The following is a 21,494-nucleotide window of genomic DNA, read 5'->3' as shown; positions in this document are numbered from 1 at the left end:
TGCAAATAAGAAAAGTTTCCCCTGAAGATGTTTATTTTTATTAGTGGGCTTTACTTTATTTCTGCTTTCATAATGAATCATAGCTTCTGTATACTATGGTCAAGTTACCTAGGTATGTCCCCCACCTCCATTTGCTTACCAAAGCATCTTGGGAAAACAGACAGACCTTTCACCTTCCCCAGCTTTTTCTTTTCACCCCTACATGATCTGTTCAACAACACTTGCAAAACATTTGTGTTCTTTAAACATGAAGACAAAACGATTAACCTGTCAAAAATGTTAAAACAGAGTACACCAGATGTGCATTAGAACAAATGAAGCTTGTATTATGCACTTTTAGAGCTTATTCAGATTCTTGTTTAGGAACATTTGATTCCCCTTACATCCAACAAAAGATGTAAGGGAAAAGAAGGAATTACGTTTTGAGCAAATGGATGGAATTAAAAAACAAACAAACAAGCCCCTGCAGCTGAGCTCATTAGTTTCCCATTTTGTCTTACATTTTGTCTTTGTAATGGGAGTGGGTGTAACTAACTTGGCTGGACTGAATGTGCACATTTTGCAGCATGTTTAATGCTCCAGTTTTGTTTTATTTTAATTGCTTACGTAACTATAAGCAAGTTCTCTATTTTTTTCCAATGCACATTTGGCATATTTTCTTAGTATTTCTTTTTTATCTCATCAAAAAAAAGACATTTAAAACTTGCTTTTTAAAATTTCTTTGGAAGAAATTGGGTTTCATTTTCCTTGTCAACTAGCTTCCCCCCAGCTCCCTGCCACAGTGTAACCTCTAACATTTTTTCGTATCTGACATAGATATATTTTGTTGATACTTTAAAAGTTTTCTTTATTCCTAATCTTACTAACATTTACTAAACAGAAAATACTAGTATGAAAATATCTTGACTTAATGGAATCAGTTTTCTATTATACATATTAAGTCATAGTAGGTACTATGGCATATGTAGAAACAGTTGAATTCTTTTAAAGCATATTAAGTTGTTGGCAGGTAAGGGACATGATTAGAAAATTGGACCCACTACTGTATGTTCTGTTAACACATAGCTCTTAGAACTGAACATCAGTGTTGCAGTTGGAGTCTTGTCAAAGGATATTCCAGCAGACTTGTCTATAGAGTATTCACATCTATTGAGTAGGACACTGCTTTCTGTAAGGAAGTTGCTTTTGTATCCTATTTGAGAGTAATGGATATAAAATGATTGAAATCTAATGTCAGTTATTTTTAGCTCATAGATCAACATGCGTTACTTAAGAGTATTGTTTGCATTATTGAAACAATTAGAATTCTTTGGTCATATGAAGAAAAATGATAAAGCAAATGGAATTTTTGCAGGGTAACAAATTTGAAATTTTTCTAAATTTCCCCCTCTCATGTATAAATAGTTTAAAAACTATTTATGTGTGAAAGATTCCAGTGATGATTAGGTATGATTATTATTGCTATAGATGAATTAGTGATATATTACAACTGGTTCTATTGATCTTCTTTATTTCCCTTATCTAGCCGTAGTTGCTTCCTTGCCGTTCCTCATACACACTAAGTTTTCTCCCTTCTCAGGTCTTTGGATTCATTGTCCCATCTGTCTGTAATGCTTTTTACTAATTTGTCTGACTCACATTCTCATTCAAGTATCACCTAGATGGAGACACCTTCTGTGACCATCCTATTTAAATATTAATCTCCACTTCCCATTACCACTAGATTTCTCATTGTTGTGTTTTTACGTTCTTTCTTTTAAGGCTTATCAATCTTGGCATCTTACATTTTTAGTTTGTGGGTGTGTGTTCAATTTCTTCCATTAGCATAAGGGCATTTTTAGTTTTGTCCACTAGTATAGTCCCATGACCTAGAATAGCACCTGGCACATAGTGGGTACTCAACAAACATATCATATGTGTCAAGCCTTTAATGTGATGGCTGTGAACAAGAGAAAGTCCTTACTGGTACAGGGTGAATAGTTTTGTTTTCTGCACTAGACAAACTGACTTACTGAGCATTTATTTTTAATTTAATTAACTCAGATTTCTCTAGTTAAAGAAATAAACCAACACATGACCTCAAAACCTTTCTTTGATTCCACTGTCCTCTATAGCAGTGATCTACTTCTTTCTGTTGTCTCATACCACGCTTCTCAGGCAGGTCTCTTTAGTGGTTGACTGTCTCTATTTCTTTTCAAGTTGTTATTCTTCCTTACATACTTTTCTCTCATAACTCAGCTCAAATGTTGCTCTCACTACTAATCTCTGTTCTTTCTTTTGTCACATTTAAAGGTCTGTTTTTAATTTTCTCTTTTTCTTGAAACTAATTTTTACACTGTACAATCTTAACACTTTTTTTCCCTAACTACTCCTTCTTTGTCTTCCCTGCCTTCTTACATTCTCTTTATCCCTGTCATAGTCCCTGGTGAAAAAGAGAGAAGGTACATTAGTGTGAAATACCTACATGTTAGTATAGGTTTTGTTCATTACGAAAATTAAATAGAATTAGGAGAAGAGAAAGGAAAAGAAAGAGGAGAAAAGTAGACAAATGTAAAAGCACAGAGAAAAAAGGAAACAGAGAAAGAGGAGGCTAACTACATAATCTAAAAGCCCTGAAAATAGTGGGAAAGATTTAACCTTGGGCTATGTTGAAAAGCAGAATTAAAGAGTGGCTAGCATAGACCTCTTTCTGTCTTGGCTTTATCTCTCACTGTGACTTTGAACAAATTTTTGAACATTTTTGTGCCTTTGTGTTTTTCATCTGCAAAATGGGTTTCATGACAACATGTCCCCATGGTGTTTTTATTATAATGTGCAAGAGCTTAGCACAGGCTAAGTACATGATGCATATGACCCTCTGTCACTATTGACTCCCTACAATTCCTAAAGTAGCTATGCATGTTCCATAATTACTTTCTTCTTTTTGTAAAAAATTTTTTCCTAATTATTTTAGAACTCGTTCTTTTTCATGGCTTCAGATATCATTTCTACCTTTATAGCTCATTTATTGAATCAACAGGTATTTATTGGGTGTCTACTGTGTGCCAGGCAGTACACTTAGTGCTGAAGATTAAAAGATGAACAGACAGTTCCCATCTTTAAGGAGATGAAAATTGACAGGTGAGAGATAGTAACAAACTGCTACTCTAAGATGCAGAAAGTGTACTAGTGGAAAATGTACAAAGTGCTTAGAGGAATGGGGAGCACCTTGTAGAATCAGATTATATAAAGAAGGTAGCAGTGAAGTTGAGAGTTTAACCATATATAGGCATTTTCTTTCCTGACATTCATGGGGAGAACATTCCAGGTAGAAGAAATGGCCTGTTCTAATGCACAAAAGTGTGAGTCAGCCAGTTGTGTTCAGAAAACTATAACTAGCTTTCTATCGTTTGTTACATAATGTGCTATCTGATAGGTCAGTGGGGTTAGCAGTGATAAGCAGGGGGCCAGATCATGGAGGACTTTGTGTGATATACCATGGAGATTAGATTTTATCCTCTGTGAAGGTAGGTGCTGTTGAAATCTGTTGCTCAGAGGAGTGAAATAGGATTTGCTTGTTAGCATGACTCTGTATGGGAGCTGTGTAAGTGGCAGGGTGGCGATGTGAAGATAATGAAACTTTAAGAACAGAGACCAGTAATGTAGCGAATGCAGCGGGCGAGGGGGAAGAGGAATAAGGGCAGAATCTGAGCAGTGACAGTGAAGACGGAGAAGAGGAAGGCTGTTGCGGGTTAGTGAGGAGGTAAAATTAACAGGAGTTACTGATTAGGTGTGGAAGGTAAGGGAGAGAGAGAAGTCTTGAATGAGTCCCTAGTTTCCTCCTTGAGTAGTCCAGTGAATATGATTTTAAAGATAGATACATAGGAGCTGAAGCAGGTTTGGGCATGACAATAACATCGTGATGAAATGAGATAGGAAGGATGGAGGGGCACAAATCTATTGTTTTCTGGAAGTAAGTGTTAAGATGAAGTAGGTTGTGATAAATAGATATGCACATTGTAATCTCTAGAACAAGTAATAACATACACACAATTTTTTTGTTGAAAACAAAAGAAAGCAGTATAGAGCAGAGAAACAAATGAGATGAGACAAATAAAAGATTTATATCAAAATAGAGACCTAAATCCAGCCATATCATCAGTCAGGTTAATTGGAAATTGAATAAACACTTCAACCAAGAGGCAGAAATTATAAGACGATGAAAAAACAGTCCAATTATATTCTGTCTACGGGAGACACACTTCATATTCATACACACAAAAAAGCTGAAAGGAAACTGAAGAGTAAAAATACACCATGAAAACATTAACCATTAGAGAACTGAGTTGGCTGTTTTAATACCAGACATAATGAACTTTTAAGATAAGGAGTTTACTAGAGAAAAAGGTGGATATTTTATAACAATAAAAAGACATGCTCAGCTACAGAGAGAGCCACAAAATACATGAAGCACAAACTGACAGAATTGAAAAGAGAAATAAGCTAAACAAGTACAGTTGGAGATTTTAATCTTCTCTTAATAACTGATAGAACATATATATAGAAAATCGGGAAGTACATAAAAGATTTGAACAATACTGTCAACCAACTTGACTTTATTGCTAGCTGGATAATGCCTCACTTAATAAGTGTTTGGTGTACGCTTTTCAAGAGTACGTGGAACATTCAGGTTAGACCATTTGCTGGGTTTTAACACAAGTCTTAATAAATTTAAAAGGCTTGCAATCATACAGAGTGTGATTTCTGGTTATAACAGTTAAGTCAGAAATCAGAAACCGAAGGAAATTCAGGAAATCTCTTTGCTACCCCATGGACTGCAGTACACCAGGCTTCCCTGTCCTTTTCTATCTGCCGGAGTTTGCCCATACTCAGGTGCATTGGGTCGATGATGCCATCCAACCAGCTCATTCTCCAACCAATAATGTTGGTTATTCAGTTCAGTTGCTCAGTCGTGCCCGACTCTTTGCGACCCCATGAATCGCAGCACGCCAGGCCTCCCTATCCATCACCAACTCCTGGAGTTTGCTCAAACTCATGTTGGTTATTAGGGAAATGCAAATTCACATCAACATGTTTTGGTTAAAAAAGGGAGAGAGGAAAAAAATATGTAAGTTCAAAGGAAGGAGGTTTTATTTGTGATTGTTTTAGGATGGAACTGGTTTAAAAAACTCAAATATATTAATACGTCATTATCCCTGGTCTGTCACTTTTTTCCAGTTTCTTATTTCTGTGTATTCAGTATTCCATCAACACCTTCACTTTAATATGTTTTAATAAGGAACTCTTCCTTAAGCCCTGTCCTTTCCCACTTCATTATCATTACAACAGCCCTGCAATATCAGACTCAAAATTATGAAGTCATTAATTTGTTCATTCTTTCAGCAAACATTTTTCATGTTGTACTCCGTATTAATTACCTACCTGCATTTGGGTGGAGATACGGAGCTCATGAGAGAACTTGTGGCCAGAAATATAAATTTGACAGTTATCAGTGGGTAAATGTTTAAAGCAGTATGTTTAAACTGTTTAAAGAGATCACTTAAAGGGTGTCTGTGGGTAGAAAAAGAGAGGTCATGTAACTGAACCCTCGGGTAGTCCACCTTTTAGAAATCGGCCAAGTAAGGGTAGCTCAGCCAGCAGGAATGGAATGAACAGCCAGTGAGAACAGAGTCTCAGAGGACAAGTCATGATGCAGTAGGAAGCGGGGGGACATAGTCTGTGAACTACTGTTGACGGGTCAAGTCAGAGGAACACAGGATCATTCTCAGTGGAGTGTTAGGGATGTAACTTGGTGGAGGAAGGTCCGAGAGAAAATGGAAGGAAAGGAAGCTGAGACAGAAAGGACGGACAACTTTTTTGTAAAACTTAGTGTTCTTCAGAAAATATTAGATGGTTGTTGAAAGGCAGTATTTTGTTTTAAGATGGAACGTTTTATAGCAAGTTTGTCAACTGCTGATGATCTGGGGAAGCTGACAGTGTAGACAGAGGGAGGGATGGTGTCGCTGCATTGGTGAGGAGGTATGGGATCCAGCGCTTAGATGAAGAGCATTGACCTCCATAAGAACGCAGACAGTTCATCCATATGACAGGAAGGAAAGCAGGGTGGTAGGTACAGATTCAGGTCAGTCAGCAGGTAGTTTTTTTCTTTTTAACGTATAACTCCTCTTTTTTGGATTTCATTCTTACCTAGGTCACCACAGAGCATAGTGTAGAGTTACCTACGTATGCTAAACAGGAGGTTCTCATTAGTTTGTTTTATACATAGTAGTGTGTATATATATATATATATGTATATCTCAGTCTCAATCTCCCAGTTCATCCCACCCCATCCCTCTTCCCTCCTTGGTGTCCATACATTTGTTCTTTATGTCTGTGTCTCTGTTTCTGCTTTGCAAATAAGTTCATCTGTACCATTTTTCTAGATTCCACATATGTGCATTTATATATATATATAATATATATATAATATATATATAAACTGGATAAGCAACAAGGTCCTAGTATATAGTGTGATAAACCATAATGGAAAAGAATGTGAAAAATAATGTGTATATATATATGTATATAACTGAATCACTTGGGTGTATAGCAGTAATTAATACAGTGCTATAATTCAACTGTTACTTCAATAAAAAATGAATTTAAAAAGTTTAAGGTAAAACTAAAAAATATATATATTTTTATATGTTAAATTTGAGTTAAAATGTTGATGATTAAAGGTTAGCAGGGTATAATGTATGTTTGGAGTCTCCTGCATGATCCTTTGAAAATTCTTAGTTTTTACCTTGATTCCTTTTTTCTCTTTTTGTTTATTCAACTGCATCTTTTTCTCTACCCTAATGGAGGACAAAGTGGCATTAGAATCCAGTCAAGTTTCAATTTTTATCTCTTTGTTCATGCCAGTTTCTGTAACCGTTGGTGTAGTAATGAGCTGCCTCCAGACTGTATCACTCACTGAGATATTATTTCTACTGCTAGCTCTTGCTGCTTTTCTAATTCCTTCCTTATGGTAAGGCAGGTCAGATGAATTTTGTGTAAAGGTAAGTAAAATGTTCTTCAGAGATTTCAAGACTCCCCTGTTTCAGCTTTTATCATGTGTTATTCTATAGGTTTTAATTTGCCGTCAATGTTTCTGAAGTTTGATAAGCATCATCATTGTATACACTTATTTATTGTTTATTACTGTGGAACAATAATATCACAGATTTAGTGGCTTAAAACAACACACATTTACTATCTCAGCGTCTGTATATCAGGAATATGTGTACAGCTAAGCTACATTTTCTGCTTCAGTGTCTCAAAGCTCCAATCAGGGTATCAGCTGGAGCCGTGGTTTTATCTGAGTTTTGACTAAGGAGGGTTCACTTCCAGATTCATATGGCTTTTTGGCAGAATCCAGTTCCTCGCAGGTTTCTGGACTGAGGGTCTCAGTTTCTTGGCTCATAGCTCTCTCCATATGCCCCCTGACAACATTGTATCTTGCTTCTTCAAAGCCAGTAGGGAGAGAGACTCCTTCAAGATAAGCATTGCATTTTTATGTCATGTAATCAGTTATGCATAATCATCATGTCTCTTGCTTAGAAGCATGTTGCAGGTCTCATCCACACTCAGTGGGAGAGTATCATACAAGGGCATGAACACAAGGATATGGGCCACGCTAAAGTCTGTTTGGGCTTCCCTGGTGGCTCAGAGGTTAAAGCGCCTGCCTGCAATGTGGGAGACCTGGGTTCAATCCCTGGGTCCGGAAGATCCCCTGGAGAAGGAAATGGCAACCCACTCCGGTATTCTTGCCTGGAGAATCCCATGGACGGAGGAGCCTAGTGGGTTACATTAGTCCATGGGGTCGCAAAGAGGCGAACACAACTGAGTGACTTCACTCACTCACTCACTCAAAGTCTGTTTTCCACAAATCATTTTTTATATCTTAACTTGGGTTGGATGTTTCTCTTATTTAGTAATTTTTGCTACTTGTTTAGATATAGTGATAAGTTTGGATTTCTTGTTTTTCTAACCAGATTCCGTTGGCCGGGACATCCCCAAAATGCTTGAATTATTTAAAACTGGAATTGAAATTAAGGTAGATGAAGAAAGGGAGAACTTTCTGAAGACCAAAATAGCAACAGTAAGTTATAGTGAATATTATTCAGTAACCCCTTTCTTTTTTGCTGAAGTGATTCATTAATAATTTATAACATACCAGTCCTTTGAACTTGTCCTTGTCACTAGCATTAGGAGTGGCACTAAATATATACATACTTTTTTTGTGGATTGAATTCATACATTTTAATGGTGCTGTAGAAGTCCTTTTCTAGAGTTACATGCCACTCTCTGACATTTTCTTGTACTTTGCTTTGTTCGTCAATTCTGTGTTATTTTTACTCTCTAATATTTTAAGTGTTTCGGGAGTTGGGTCTAGATCTTATATATATCTTATAGGATATTGCATAATGCTGAGTCTGTAGTAAATATTTAATACTACCTTATGGGAATTGAGTAATTTGATTTTAATAAATTGTTTCTGATTATCCCTGCTTATGTTTTAAAAACTTCCCACTTACAGAAGATGCTGGAAATTAATTTCCAAAGTCATTTTTGAGACATTAATATAGATAAGTCAGATTTGTAGAGGACTGTGTTTTAAAACATATAGTTTTTGTTAGTATTTTTTTTAAAACTATAGAATTTCTAACATACCTATTTAATGTATATAATTTTTTTCCTATGCAATAACTATAATAATATTGTTAGCCAAATTTACACAATGTTAACCAAGTGCCAGGCACTATTCTAAACACTTTTCATATGTTCTTTTAATCCTGAACCCTGTGAGAGGTGAATTACCATCTCTGTTTTATAGATGCAGAGATGGAATCCCAAAGAGATTAAATAATTTTTCTAATGTCTCACAGCTAGTATGAGGTATACTAGGTATTTGAACCTCAGGAGTCTCAAGAGTCCACGCTCTTTAGGCTTACACCATCTTGCCTCATAACTTGAATTACTTGAAGAGCTGTTATTCCTCCTCCCATGCTACTCCTGAGAGCAATTCTACATTAAAGCCAACAGCTAGAAGTCCAAGCTCATGAGCTGAGCGTATTGCAGGTCATCAGAAATATATAAAGGGCCCTTTGCTAGTTTTATGGGAGGAAAACTTGCTGCAAAAAGGGGGCAAAACAAGTTTATTCGAGGCAGGGATTGGGAAACCCCATATCACCTCCAGTATCATCAAAGCTTAGCTCTAATTCTTTTGGCACTAGCTCTGCTGGAATCTGATGTTGGAGTTTTCTTGTTCCCAAAAGGCCCTTGGCTGTGCGTCTTCTTTCTCAGGGAAGACAACATTGTAATGTGAAACACAAGCAGAAACCAAATATGAATTTTAAGATCATATTCTGGAGCTGTAGAGACTTAGGCTTGACTACCTGTTCTGCTACTTAAAGGATGGCAGGTTTTGGACAAATTTCTTTTCTTTTTTCAATTTTTTTAAATTGAAGTGTGGTTGATATACAATATTATATGTTACAGGTGTCCAATATAGTGACTCACATATTTTAGAGGTTATACTCCATTTATATTTTTATAAAATATTGTCTATATTCCCCATGTTGTACAATATATCCTTGTAGCCTATTTTATACATAGTAGTTTATACCTCTTTAACCCCTTATTCCTATATTGCCCCTCCTAAACAAGTTTCTTAATGTTGTTGTATCTCAAACTTCCTCATCTATAAAATTTATATAGTAACATCTATTTCATAGTATGGTTTTGAAGATTAACTAAAAACTTTAGAATGGTATCTATCAGCTATTGTTACTCTTTTGGTTTGACTTTTTGGGTCTGTAAAGTATCTTTATAAGACTCTTTGTCCCTAGTTTTACCTTTTTCTTAAGTAATGTTTTCAGTATATTGAATAGGTAATAATTTATGTATATATCCTGACTCAGTGTATAATAAACCATGGCATATCATTCATCCTTTTTAACAAATAACATAGTGATTGAGACTTGGGCTTCAGACCAGACTTACCTGGGTTTTTTAGAGATATAATGCTTTTTTTTTAATGAAAAATAAATTAATCTGTGCTTAAACAGAATCTTTTTGAGTACTACTAAAATACTATAGTAGAGTAGGATGTTTAAAGAATGGTTTCATATGTGTGGATTCAAATCTCAGTTCTGGGTTAGAACTGTTAGAACTTTATGAGCCTCAGTTTTCCCCCTTTCTCTATTTTCCCTATATATAAAATGATGTTGTTGGTATACACTTTGTAGATTAGGAAGGAGTGGATGAGATAATGACCTAATAGCTATAAAAAAAAAATTCTAGGCTTGCCAGGTGGTGCTAGTGGTAAAGAACCCGCCTACCAATGCAGGAGACATAAGAGACATGGGTTTGATCGCTGGGTTGGGAAGATCCCCTGGAGGAGGGCATGGCAACCCACTCCAGTGTTCTTGCCTGGAGAATACCATGGACAGAAGAGCCTGGCAGGCTACAGTCTCTGGGGTTGCAGAGAGTCACACATGACTGAGTGATTTAGCGCACACACACATACACACACTTCTGGCTAAGATGGAGTAACAGGGACTTTAATTACACACACACCCCCACACACACACCTAAAGCAATCAGCATTATCTTGATATCAAAACCAGGCAAAGGAAATGACAGTCCAGCATCATTCACAAATGTAAATATTAAAATTATAAGCTAAACTTTAGCAAATAGAATCTAGCAGTGTGTAAAAGAATAACATGTCATGATTACGTAGGGCTTATCCTAGAAATACAGGTTAGTTTAACACTTAACAATGACTACAATTTACCACATTTCTTTGTTGTTGTTCAGCTAAGTCATGTCTGATTCTTTGCGACCCCATGAACTGCAGCATGCCAGGCTTTCCCTGTCCTTCACTATCTCCCTGAATTTGCTCAAACTCATTGAGTCCGTGATGCCATCCAACCATCTCATCCTCTGTTGTGCCCTTTTCCTCTTGCCCTCAATCGTTCCCAGCATCATGGTCTTTTCCGTGAGTCAGCTCTTTGCATCAGGTGGCCAAAGTATCGGAGCTTCAGCTGCAGGATCAGTCCTTGCAATGATTATTCAGGGTTCATTTCAACTAACTAAAAATCAAGTCATGTGATCATTTCTGTAGATATAGAGAAAACATTTGACAGAATCCAATACTCATTTCTTATTAAAAAGTCTCAGCAAACTAGGAATGCAAGTTAATGTCCTCAACCTGGTAAAGAACATCTAAGAAAAATCAACAGCTGATATCATACATAGTAATGAAAGGCTGAATGCTTTCCTCCTAAGATCAGGACCAAGATACGGATATCCACTCTTACCACTTCTTTTCATCGTTAATCTAAGAATTCTAGGAGGTGTATTCAGGCGGGAAAAAGAGACATCCCGATTAGAAAGGAAGAATAAAACTGTCGTTTCTCATAAGATGACATGATTCAGCTACTAGAACAAGGAAGTGAGTTAAGTAAGTTTCAGAATACAAGGTTAATATATGGAAATCAGTTTGCTTCTATATAACAGTAATGAACATTTGGAAATTAAAATTTAAAACTAAGGAATGCCAAAGTAATATTAAATAAATATGAAATACTTAGGGATAAATCTGATAAAAGATGTGAAAAATCCATACACTGGAAACTTCAAAACATAGTCAAGAAAAATTAAATAGATCTAAGGAAATGATAAGATGAACTGTGTTCATGGATCAGTAAACTTAATAGTGTGAAGATATCAGTTGTCCCTAAAGTAATGTATAGACTGTACAGATCAAAACCCCGTTGAAGTTTTTTGTAGAATTGACATGATTCTAAAATTCATGTGGAAATACAAAGGACCTGGGTGAGTCAAAATAGCCTTGACAAAGAACAAAGTTGGAGGTCTATCTGACTTAAAGATTTATAAAGCTACAGTAATTTAGACAATGTGATATTGATGTCAAGAAACAAAATAATCAGTGGAATAGAGAGTCAGAAGAAAAGTATAAAACATATATGGACAACTGATTTAAAATAATGTACAGAAGCATTTTTAATGGCAAAGCAATAGACTTTTCAACAAATGGCACTGGAACAATTAGATATCTATATGAGATAAAATGAACTTTGATCCACACTTCATACCATACTTAATTACCTCAAAATGTATCAAAGACCTAAATATAAAGTTTAAAATTATAAAACTTCTAGAAGAAAAAGTTGGGTTAGGGAATAATTTCTTAGATATAAACCAAAAGCATGATCTACAAAAATAACAAATCGGTAATTCATACTTTTTAAAAATTAAAAGCTTTTTCTCTTTAAAAAAGCTGTTAAGAGAATGAAAAAATAAATCACAGATTGGGATGAAATATTTGCAAATCATCTCTCTGATAAATCCATAATATATAAAGAACTCTTAAAACTCAACAATTAAACAGTCTGGTTTTAAAAATCAGAAGATTTGAAATACCTCATGAAGGTATGACAGACACATGGCAGATAAATGACAAACATTGAAATATGCTCAACAGTATCAGTCATTATGGAAATACAATTTAAAATGACAGCAAGATACCACTGTACATCTACTAGAGTGTCTAAAATTTAAAAAACTGATCATACCAACGTTGGTGAGGATGTGGAGTGACTGGAATGCTCATATGTTGCTGTGGGGATGTAAATGATGAAACCTCTTTGGCAAACAGTTCTGTAGATTCACAAGTTTAACCCACCTACTATATGATCCCATCACTTCACATTTAGATATTTGCTCAGGAGAAATGAAAGCATATGCTTATGCAAAGATTTGTAAACAGATGCTTACATCAGATTTATTTGTAATAGCCAAAACCCAGAAACACGTCACATGTAAATGTATAAACAAACTTTGTTGTTCTATACAATTGAATTTTCTTTAATAATAAAAAGAAACAATGATACATGCTCTAATATGAATGAATTTTTATTTTTTTTTTTATTTTTTATTTTTTATTTTTTTTTATTTTTTTTTTATGAATGAATTTTTAAAATATTGTGCTGAATGAAAAGGGCAGACGAAAGTACATACTGCATGATTCCATTTATATAAAATTCTGACAAATACAAAGTGATATATAGTGACAGAAGACAGACTGGAAGTTGCTTTCGGGACAAGGTGGCTGGGACAGGGTGGGAATGAGGGATGACAAAGGAGCACAAGGAACTGGGGACGTGATTGACCTGTCTGTTATTCTGACTGGTGATGGTTTCAGGAGTATGTGCAAGTGTTAGATGTTCAGTCGTGTCCTACTCTTTATGACCCCATGGACTGTAGCCTGCCAGTCTCCTCTGCCCATGAAATTCTCCAGGTAAGAATACTGGAGTGGTTAGCCATTCCTTTCTCCAGGGGATTTTCCCAACCTGGAAATCAAACCCAGGTTTCCTGCACTGTGGGCAGATTCTTTACCATCTGAGCCACCAGTAAGTGTATATGTATGTCAAAACTTGCTAGATTGACACTTTAAGAATGTGTAGCATATCTCTTGGAATACTGTTTAGCAATAAGAAGGAACAAACTATGGATACATACTATGATGTGGATGAACATCAAGAACATGCTCGATGAAAAAAAAGCAGATGCAGAAACCACATTTATGTGAAATGTACAAAAAAAGGGGTAAAACTATAAAGACAAAAAGATTAGTGGTTGCCTGAGGCGAAGGGGTGGGCGAAAACAGGTATTAACAGTAAATGTGCTTCAGAGATCGTTAGTTTGAAAACTGATTTACGGTGTTGGTAGAAAAAATTATTTAAAAAGTCATTGAATTATGATTTAGAAAATGGTGAATAATATGACATGCAAAGTATGCCTCTATAAAGTTATCAAGTATACCTCAATAAAGATATTTAAAAGGGAATAAAAATCTATCTGTGATTGTATCTAATACAATATAGCTATTCCATAAAAATATTTATAATAATTATCAGAGGTAACAGACTTTAACAGAAAATCTTTGAAAGAATATTTTCAAAGCACAGTAATATATCTTCCTTAACAGTCTGAGATTTCCAAAGGTGATGTTACTGTATAGTTAGAAATACTAGAGGTTTATTTTTGTTGTTTTGTTGTTGCTTTGTGTGGTGCAAGATTGGCTTTAGAATGAGCGTGTGGATGAACAGGAACTGACAGCATTATGTGCCTGTTAGGGGTCCGCTTCATTTTGAATAAAAGGAGGCTATCCAGAGCAGAGTCCACAAACTACATATGGCCCATGGACCAAATCCAATTGAGGCTGTTTTTAACAACAGACCCGTGACCTATAAATGGTCTTTTACAGTTTTGTGTGTGGTGCACTAAGACGCCCAGTCGTATCCGACTCTTTGAGACCCCGTGCACCGTAGCACGCCAGGGTTCCCTGTCCATCACCAACTCCCGGAGCTTGCTCAAACTCATGTCCATCAAGCTGGTGATGCCTTCCAGCCGTCTCATCCTCTGTTGTCCCCTTCTTCTCCTTCCTTCAGTCTTTCCCAGCATCAGGATCTTTTCTAATGAGTCAGCCCTTTGGATCATGTGGCCAAGGTATTGGAGCTTCAGCTTCAGCCTCAGTCCTTCTAATAAGTATTCAGGGTTGATTTTATTTAGAATTGTCTGGTTTGATCTTCTTGTAGTCCAAGGGACTCTCAAGAGTGTTCTCCAACACCACAGTTCAAAAGCGTCAATATATATTATATGTAGTGAATCAATAATTTGTAAAAATTTAACTTAAACTTTTCAAACAATCCTTGTAAGTAATATTGAAAGTAAAAATTTTAATTCCTGAGGTTTCACAAAATAAGAGTCAGAATTAAGAGTGTTGTCCTTTATTCATTATAGGCATGTTTAGTCAGGTGTATTTTTTGACATTACACAGAAAAACTAAACAGTGTCCAGATACTATGTATGTCCACATACTGTAGCTTAAACCTGCCAGAATAAAGACTTTGAAGTAATTTTCAAAGGGTGTCTGTTACTATTTTATAACATACCACAAATCCATTTTATGTTAGCTAAGAGGCTGTCAGAAATATGTTTTGTTTTTTCTCTGATAGATTGCTTGTTTGATTTAAGAATCTTGGCTTCCAGCCTCCTTTTCCAGATCACTTGTAAATGTAAGCCAGTACCATTGTTGACTGGTTTTCTTAACATGTCCTTTATGATAAAGTAAAAGTTCTTTCTAATTTTCTGTTAATATTGACGTTCCTATTTTGCAGAGGCACACATAGTACCTTTATATTTGTCAAAAACTGAAATGTTCTCTGTCTCTCTTCCTTCCTTCACTTTTGTTAATATTGACTTCTTCACATATTTCAAAATCATATGTGGTAGTGTTGTAGTTAGGTTTCATTTGCTGAGACTGACGGAGATCAAAGATAGAACTTTTCACTAGGAAAAAAAATTCTTGAGCTGTAAAATATGGCGCATTAGGACTTGTAGTAGGGGCATTTATCAAGAGGAAAGGACATGAACTGTAGTTTAAAGGAAAGTGTGGAATGTGCTCATTCGGTTATTTAACCTCTCATAGTATTTCATACTGTAATAAATTATGACTCTTGTGGCCTATTATGTCCAGCCTGAAAGAGCCTATAAAATCTGACCCATGTTTCTGTGTATATTTTCAAGTAGTAACTAGCTGACTTTTATGTCTGAATCCAGTTCAGTAGAATCTCACATATGTAGAAATAGTTACTGTAGTGTTCATCTGTTTTAGACTTTGATTTTCAAATCAAGTGTAACCTAGAAATCTTCCAGGATTAATAAAGTTAGATGAAGTTTCAGAATAAAAATGTGTATTTGTGATATAATGCACAGTGGACCTTTCAAAGGGTGCTGCTGAGTCACTTCAGTTGTGTCCGACTCTGTGCGACCCCATAGACGTCAACCCATCAGGCTCCCCTGTCCCTGGGATTCTCCAGGCAAGAACACTGGAGTGGGTTGCCATTTCCTTCTCCAGTGCGTGAAAGTGAAAAGTGAAAGTGAAGTCGCTCAGTCATGTCTGACTCTTAGCGACCCCATGGACCACAGCCTACCAGGCTCCTCCATCCATGGGATTTTCCAGGCAAGAGTACTGGAGTGGGGTGCCATTGCCTCTTCAAAGGGTACAGTGTACTCTAAAATCTACTCAGTTTCAGGTTATGTTTTGGAGTTTGGGCCCCTTTAAATGCTTTGATGTTAGCACAGTAACTTCTTGGGATTTCCCATGCTTTATAAAAAGTGTTTAGCTTTCAAAAGAATGTTTTCTGAAGACCTGCTATAATTTCAGTCACCTTTTGCCATTTTCATTTTTCACTTCAAAGTAATTCTTTTCAAGTATCCATGTACAATAAGCTTTTTAAAATGACTTTTAACTGCAGTATCTTTTAAAATACCATAAAATCAGGAATCTTGATGGTGTATCTTCATTTTATCTTAGAGCATTGGGGGCTTCTTGGGTTCATATCTCTTTAGAAGAGAAAACTCTAAAGAAATTAAATCACATTCATAACATTTCAGGTAAGAAAATAATGAAATATTACAGATTTTCTTGGAATTTATTGCTTAATAAAGTTTATTTAAGCTCTTATTTGAAATAGCTTAAGCTCTTGTTTGTAAATACCCTCCACATCTGCACATCTTTTTCTTCAGTTTTTTATTTTGAAAAATTTTGAATGAATGGAAAGTTGAAATTATGGTATAACAAACACCTAATATACTCATCACCTGGGTTCACTTATTTTGTCATATTTGCTTAGAACAACTAGTATATGTAGTTTGCTTAAAGTAGTAGATATTCTTTTATATTTTCTGAACCACTTAAAATTAAGTTGCAGGCATTATATTACTTCATCCCTAAATATTTTTATGTTCATAACCTAAGAATAAGACATTCTTCTTTATATTTTTTAAAATTTATTTTATTAAAGTATAGTTGATTTATGTGTTAATTTCTACTGTATAGCAAAGTGATTGAATTATACATGTATATACACTTTTTCATATTCTTTCCATTATGGTTTATCACAGTGTATTGAATATAGTTTCCAGTGGTATCTCAAATATGTGTTTTAAAGTACTTTTTTTAGTATAATTTTTAGAATTTATTGCTATTTTTTTCTATCTATGAATTATCAATTTGCTCTTTTTATTACCTTGAGATTTGCTTTGTTGTTCATTTTCTAACTTTCTAAGTTTTATATAAGATCTGTGAGGTGTTTTTTTTTTTTTAATACTGAAAGAGTGTAATTTGCCTCTAACTACAAGTTTGATACTTAGTTTTCTTGTCATTATTTTCTTGGTACTTTTTATTCTTATTTGGGAGAATATTTTAAACTTTTGGAACCTTTTTTGACTTGCTTAGATTTTTGGTATGTTCTAATTTAACTGCCTTAAAGGTTGAAGAATGTATCCTTTTTAGTTTCTACTTTTAAAAAATTTCTCAAGACTTTCATTGTGGCCTGTAGTATAATGTTAATATTCTTTCCAAAGTATCAAATGGACTCTTGAAAATAACATGTGCTCTGAGGCTTCCAGGTAAAGATGGAATGAATACCACAGTGGTAACTGATTAGGAAATGTCAAATCTTAAGTCAGCAATGGAGAAAGCCAAAGAAATAAATTTCAGGATCTTTAAAAAGGCTAGGATCTGGCTCTGGATACCACAGGGACTGCATGTTAATGCTATGTGTGGGGATGGAGCAAGAACCCTCTGAAATAGGTTTAGCTGACAACTATTGAAGATTTTTACATATTTCCTGACCCTGAGTAACTGCCCTTTCCCCTGCTAGTAGGTGGCAGGAAAGGTGAAAACAAAGGTCTCTTACTGGGAGAGATCAGGAGTTGAGAAAACTGAAAACAGGGAGATTAAGTGAATATATGTATATGGAATATTGAGAAACCCTCCTCTCCTTTTCGCTTACCTGGCTCCCAGAATTCTGGCCACCAGTCTAGGCAGGAGATTTTTGTTTAGGCACACAATCATGTGCAGCTCTTTGCGACCCCGTGGAGTTTAGATGAGGCTTAATTTAAGAACAATTATAATAATTAGGCTTTTGAACAGTTTTATAACTTTTTTCTTCCCACTTGAATATTCATGGTAGTTTTACTCTTTCAGTCTCTGGATGAAGAGGTAATTGTTCATCTTTGGCACTTTGATGAATATTATTTGACATGATTTATTTGTAGGCTTTTTCTTTTTAATGTAGTTTGTTTTCAGGCTCCCTTTTCCCTTCCTACTACCCTCCTCCCTCTTTCTCTGTCCTTTTATTTTTTCCTTCTTTTAATAGCTCTCTGAAGTTTTTCTTCTCTATTTTCTTTTCTACTTTTCCCTTCCACCTTATTCATTCACGTACAGATTGGAAAGACATGAAAAGAGAAATAAGTTTGTGGGAAGATTAATATGAATTACTTGAAAGTGAATACCACAGAAGTTTTTCAATGATGTGCAACTTACTAATATGATAACACTGAATATCTAATAAAAAAATGTTGCTTGATAGATGCAGCCTCAGTTACTTTGCTTAGTTGCCCTGTCGTGTCTGACTCTCTGTGGCTCCTTTGACTGTAGCCCACCAGGCTCCTCTGTCCATGGAATTTTCCAGGCAAGTATACTAGGGTGGGTTGCCATTTTCCTACCCCAGGGGATCTTCCCCATCCAGGGATCGAACCCACGTCTCTTGTATATCCTGCATTGGCAGGAGGATTCTTTACCACTAGTGCCACCTGTAACTAGCAAATCAGTTGTTTATATTAAGCAATGTTTTTAATATAAATGTATGTTCTATAAAGATGTTTAAATATTTTTCTGTAATCTTATTCACATTATTAATTCATTACATCATAAAACTTTTGAAATATATTTTAAAATATATTTGATAGTCTTTGAATTATTACTAATTCCAAATTAGTGGCATCAGTACATTTATTATGAAACATTGATTCCTCCTGGGAGTGAGTGGAGTCCTACTCTTCCTATTTATTTTCTTCTATCCCCAGACAGATTCCGACTAGTATCCTGTGAAATCTGCTTAACTAAATAAAAGAGCGAAGTATTCTAAAGAAACAGTGTACTTTCAAAATATATATGCTACTTGTTCTATTTTAATTTAGAAGCTATTGCTAATTCTTTTCTTTTAATTTATTAATATGAAACTAGAACATAAACTCTTAAAAGTAACTTAGATTGAGGAAGGCTTCTAAAAACTCCATTAAATATAATTGAAATTTTGAAGAACATCTTTTAAACATAATGGCCTAGCTTTGACATGAATGGTTATCATAGCATTAAAGGAAAAACAGCTGTAGCCCTTTTATAGTCACGTGAATATCCAGGATGAGAGGTTAGATAACATCACCAACTCAATGGACATGAAATTTGAGCAAAGCCAGGAGATAGTAGGGACAGAGGAGCCTGGCGTGCTACACTCCATGGCATCTCAAAGAGTCAGACACAACTTAAGAAGTGAACAACAACAAAATATCCAGATTTTGAGAACTGTAAATAATGCTATTAGCAAACAAAACAAAAAAAAAAATGGGATAGGACAATTCAGATTTTTGTTTATGCTAAATCATGCCAAGACCTGATTTAACTAGTGTTTCTTGTCTGGGCTTCAGATATACTTGGATCTTTGACATATTTAATATAAGGCCCTGTCTTTGGTGTGCTTTTTTCCTCCTTTTTAAAGTTGTAGACATAGTCCCTTCCTAGGTGTGTATCACTGTATTTTGCTTGTGTAATAGTGAATTGTTTTGTGGCAAGAATCTTGTCAACTTGGCAGCTGATAAAAGATGATGTATATGGTAACAAAAATAAACAAGTTCAGGGGTAGGGAATATAAACACAGTAAAATCTTGTGTTGAAATCAGAGCCTTCAGGTTTAGCAAACATGTTAGAACAGGAGAAGTGAGTGTGTTGGAGTTCAGTTAAAACAAGATGCGAATAGTATAGCACATGGAAAATGAAGGCTTATTTTGAAGGCTCTAGGTCTGCAAGTTGAGAAAGCTGCAAGCAAGGAGTATTGCTGAAAACAGATACAAACAGTAGTTGGATACAAGGCAGCTGCTCATTGGCACATGCTCACTGCCACTTCCCCTCCTCCTTTTCCTCCATGCCTTCCTGTTGATGATTAACTTTTCTTTGGTTGCATTATTTTTGGTATACTGCAGTGTACTGTGTCACAGACCAATTTAAAAGTGGAAAATAAGGTGTAGAACATACAAGTCAAATTCTGTACTTTTTAGTTCTCATTAAAAATAAAGAAAGTAGATTGGCAGGAAATCTAAGAGTATGTAGTTAAGAAAAAGGAGAATATAGTATTTATTCAGGGCCCAATATATGTCAACATACTAGCGCTTCATTGTGATACTCAGCGCTTCATTGTAAGAGATGTGTATTTATTTAACTGGGATGAATAGTCTTTGTAGTATTCTAGGTTGCAGCCTTTGGTTGGATTTTTATCAGTGTTCTTACCAGTGGGAATATTAGAATTAAAAAGAGTTTTTTATCGTTTGTACTTTTCTTATCAATACTGTTGTGAAATCAGATGCTAATTTCTCAGAACTTTTGGGAACTGGAAGTGTCACTCTCCCCTTCCATCAGATATAAATAATACCATAAGGAAAACCATACCATTTGAGAGAAACAGCATTAACTCAACAACGTAGTGATCACTGATCAACAGAAAAACTCATGATTAAAAATATGAATGTGACGTAACATGGAGTAGGGGAGTACATTGACTTGCTTTCCTTTAGTTGCAAACCCATTTCTTGGTAAGTGGTTGTCAGTATACTGCACACACAGCTTTCTTTTGTTAGCTTTATTTCAAAAACCAGTGATAAATATGATAGCTCTTACTGAATTCTGTCTTTATCAAAATCCTAGAAAGTGAATGGATCTGAAAGAGAAGTCCCTGTAATTTTCATTAGTATTGTTGTTGCAGTTGTGTCCAACTCTCTGCGACTCCATGGACTGTAGCACTCCAGGCCTCCCTGTCCTTCACTGTCTCCCAGAGTTTGCCCAGGTCCATGTCCATGGCATTGGTGATGCCATCCAGCATTCATTCATTAGTGTTACTTCTAAACAAATAATAGCATTTAGAAATACAGTGTTTACAGTAAACAATAAAACAGCTGCAAGATCCTATTATGAATTATTAAATATATTAAATGTAAAGACAAAATTAAGCATTTTTCAGATTATCATGACCAATGATAAAGGCTGCTTCTGCCTCATAGCACTCATAGATTTTGGTAAAGATATTGAGTTGTTAAAGTGATGTAAAGCATAACTTATATTACAGCTTGTCTTTGCATGGATTTTCATTTATTTGGAGAGAAATAATGTATTCTGATACAAGAGTTGGAAAACAGTGGCTCTATGGTCTGTTTTTATACCACCTGTGAACTTAGAATGGTCTTTTAAAAGGTTGTATAAGAAGAGAGTATGCAATAGAAGTCATATGTGACCCTCCAAGCCTAAAATATTTACTCTTTGG

General features: G+C 35.4%; 1 protein-coding gene across 1 annotated transcript in view; it reads left to right on the top strand.

The window, feature by feature from the left end:
• The window catches only part of MRPL1 (mitochondrial ribosomal protein L1), a 66,219-nt gene that overhangs the window by 31,591 nt on the left and 13,134 nt on the right, over window positions 1-21,494 (top strand). The window contains exon 7 of the mRNA XM_043906395.1: window positions 8,016-8,122. Within this exon, the coding sequence (XP_043762330.1) occupies window positions 8,016-8,122 (107 nt within the window). The remainder of the gene's footprint in view (window positions 1-8,015; window positions 8,123-21,494) is intronic.

The sequence above is a fragment of the Cervus elaphus genome, chromosome 6, assembly GCF_910594005.1.
Source record: "Cervus elaphus chromosome 6, mCerEla1.1, whole genome shotgun sequence".
In the NCBI taxonomy this organism is placed as follows: Eukaryota; Metazoa; Chordata; class Mammalia; order Artiodactyla; family Cervidae; genus Cervus; species Cervus elaphus.
Note: the sequence above shows the minus strand (reverse complement) of the source record. Positions and strands in the feature narration are given on the sequence as shown.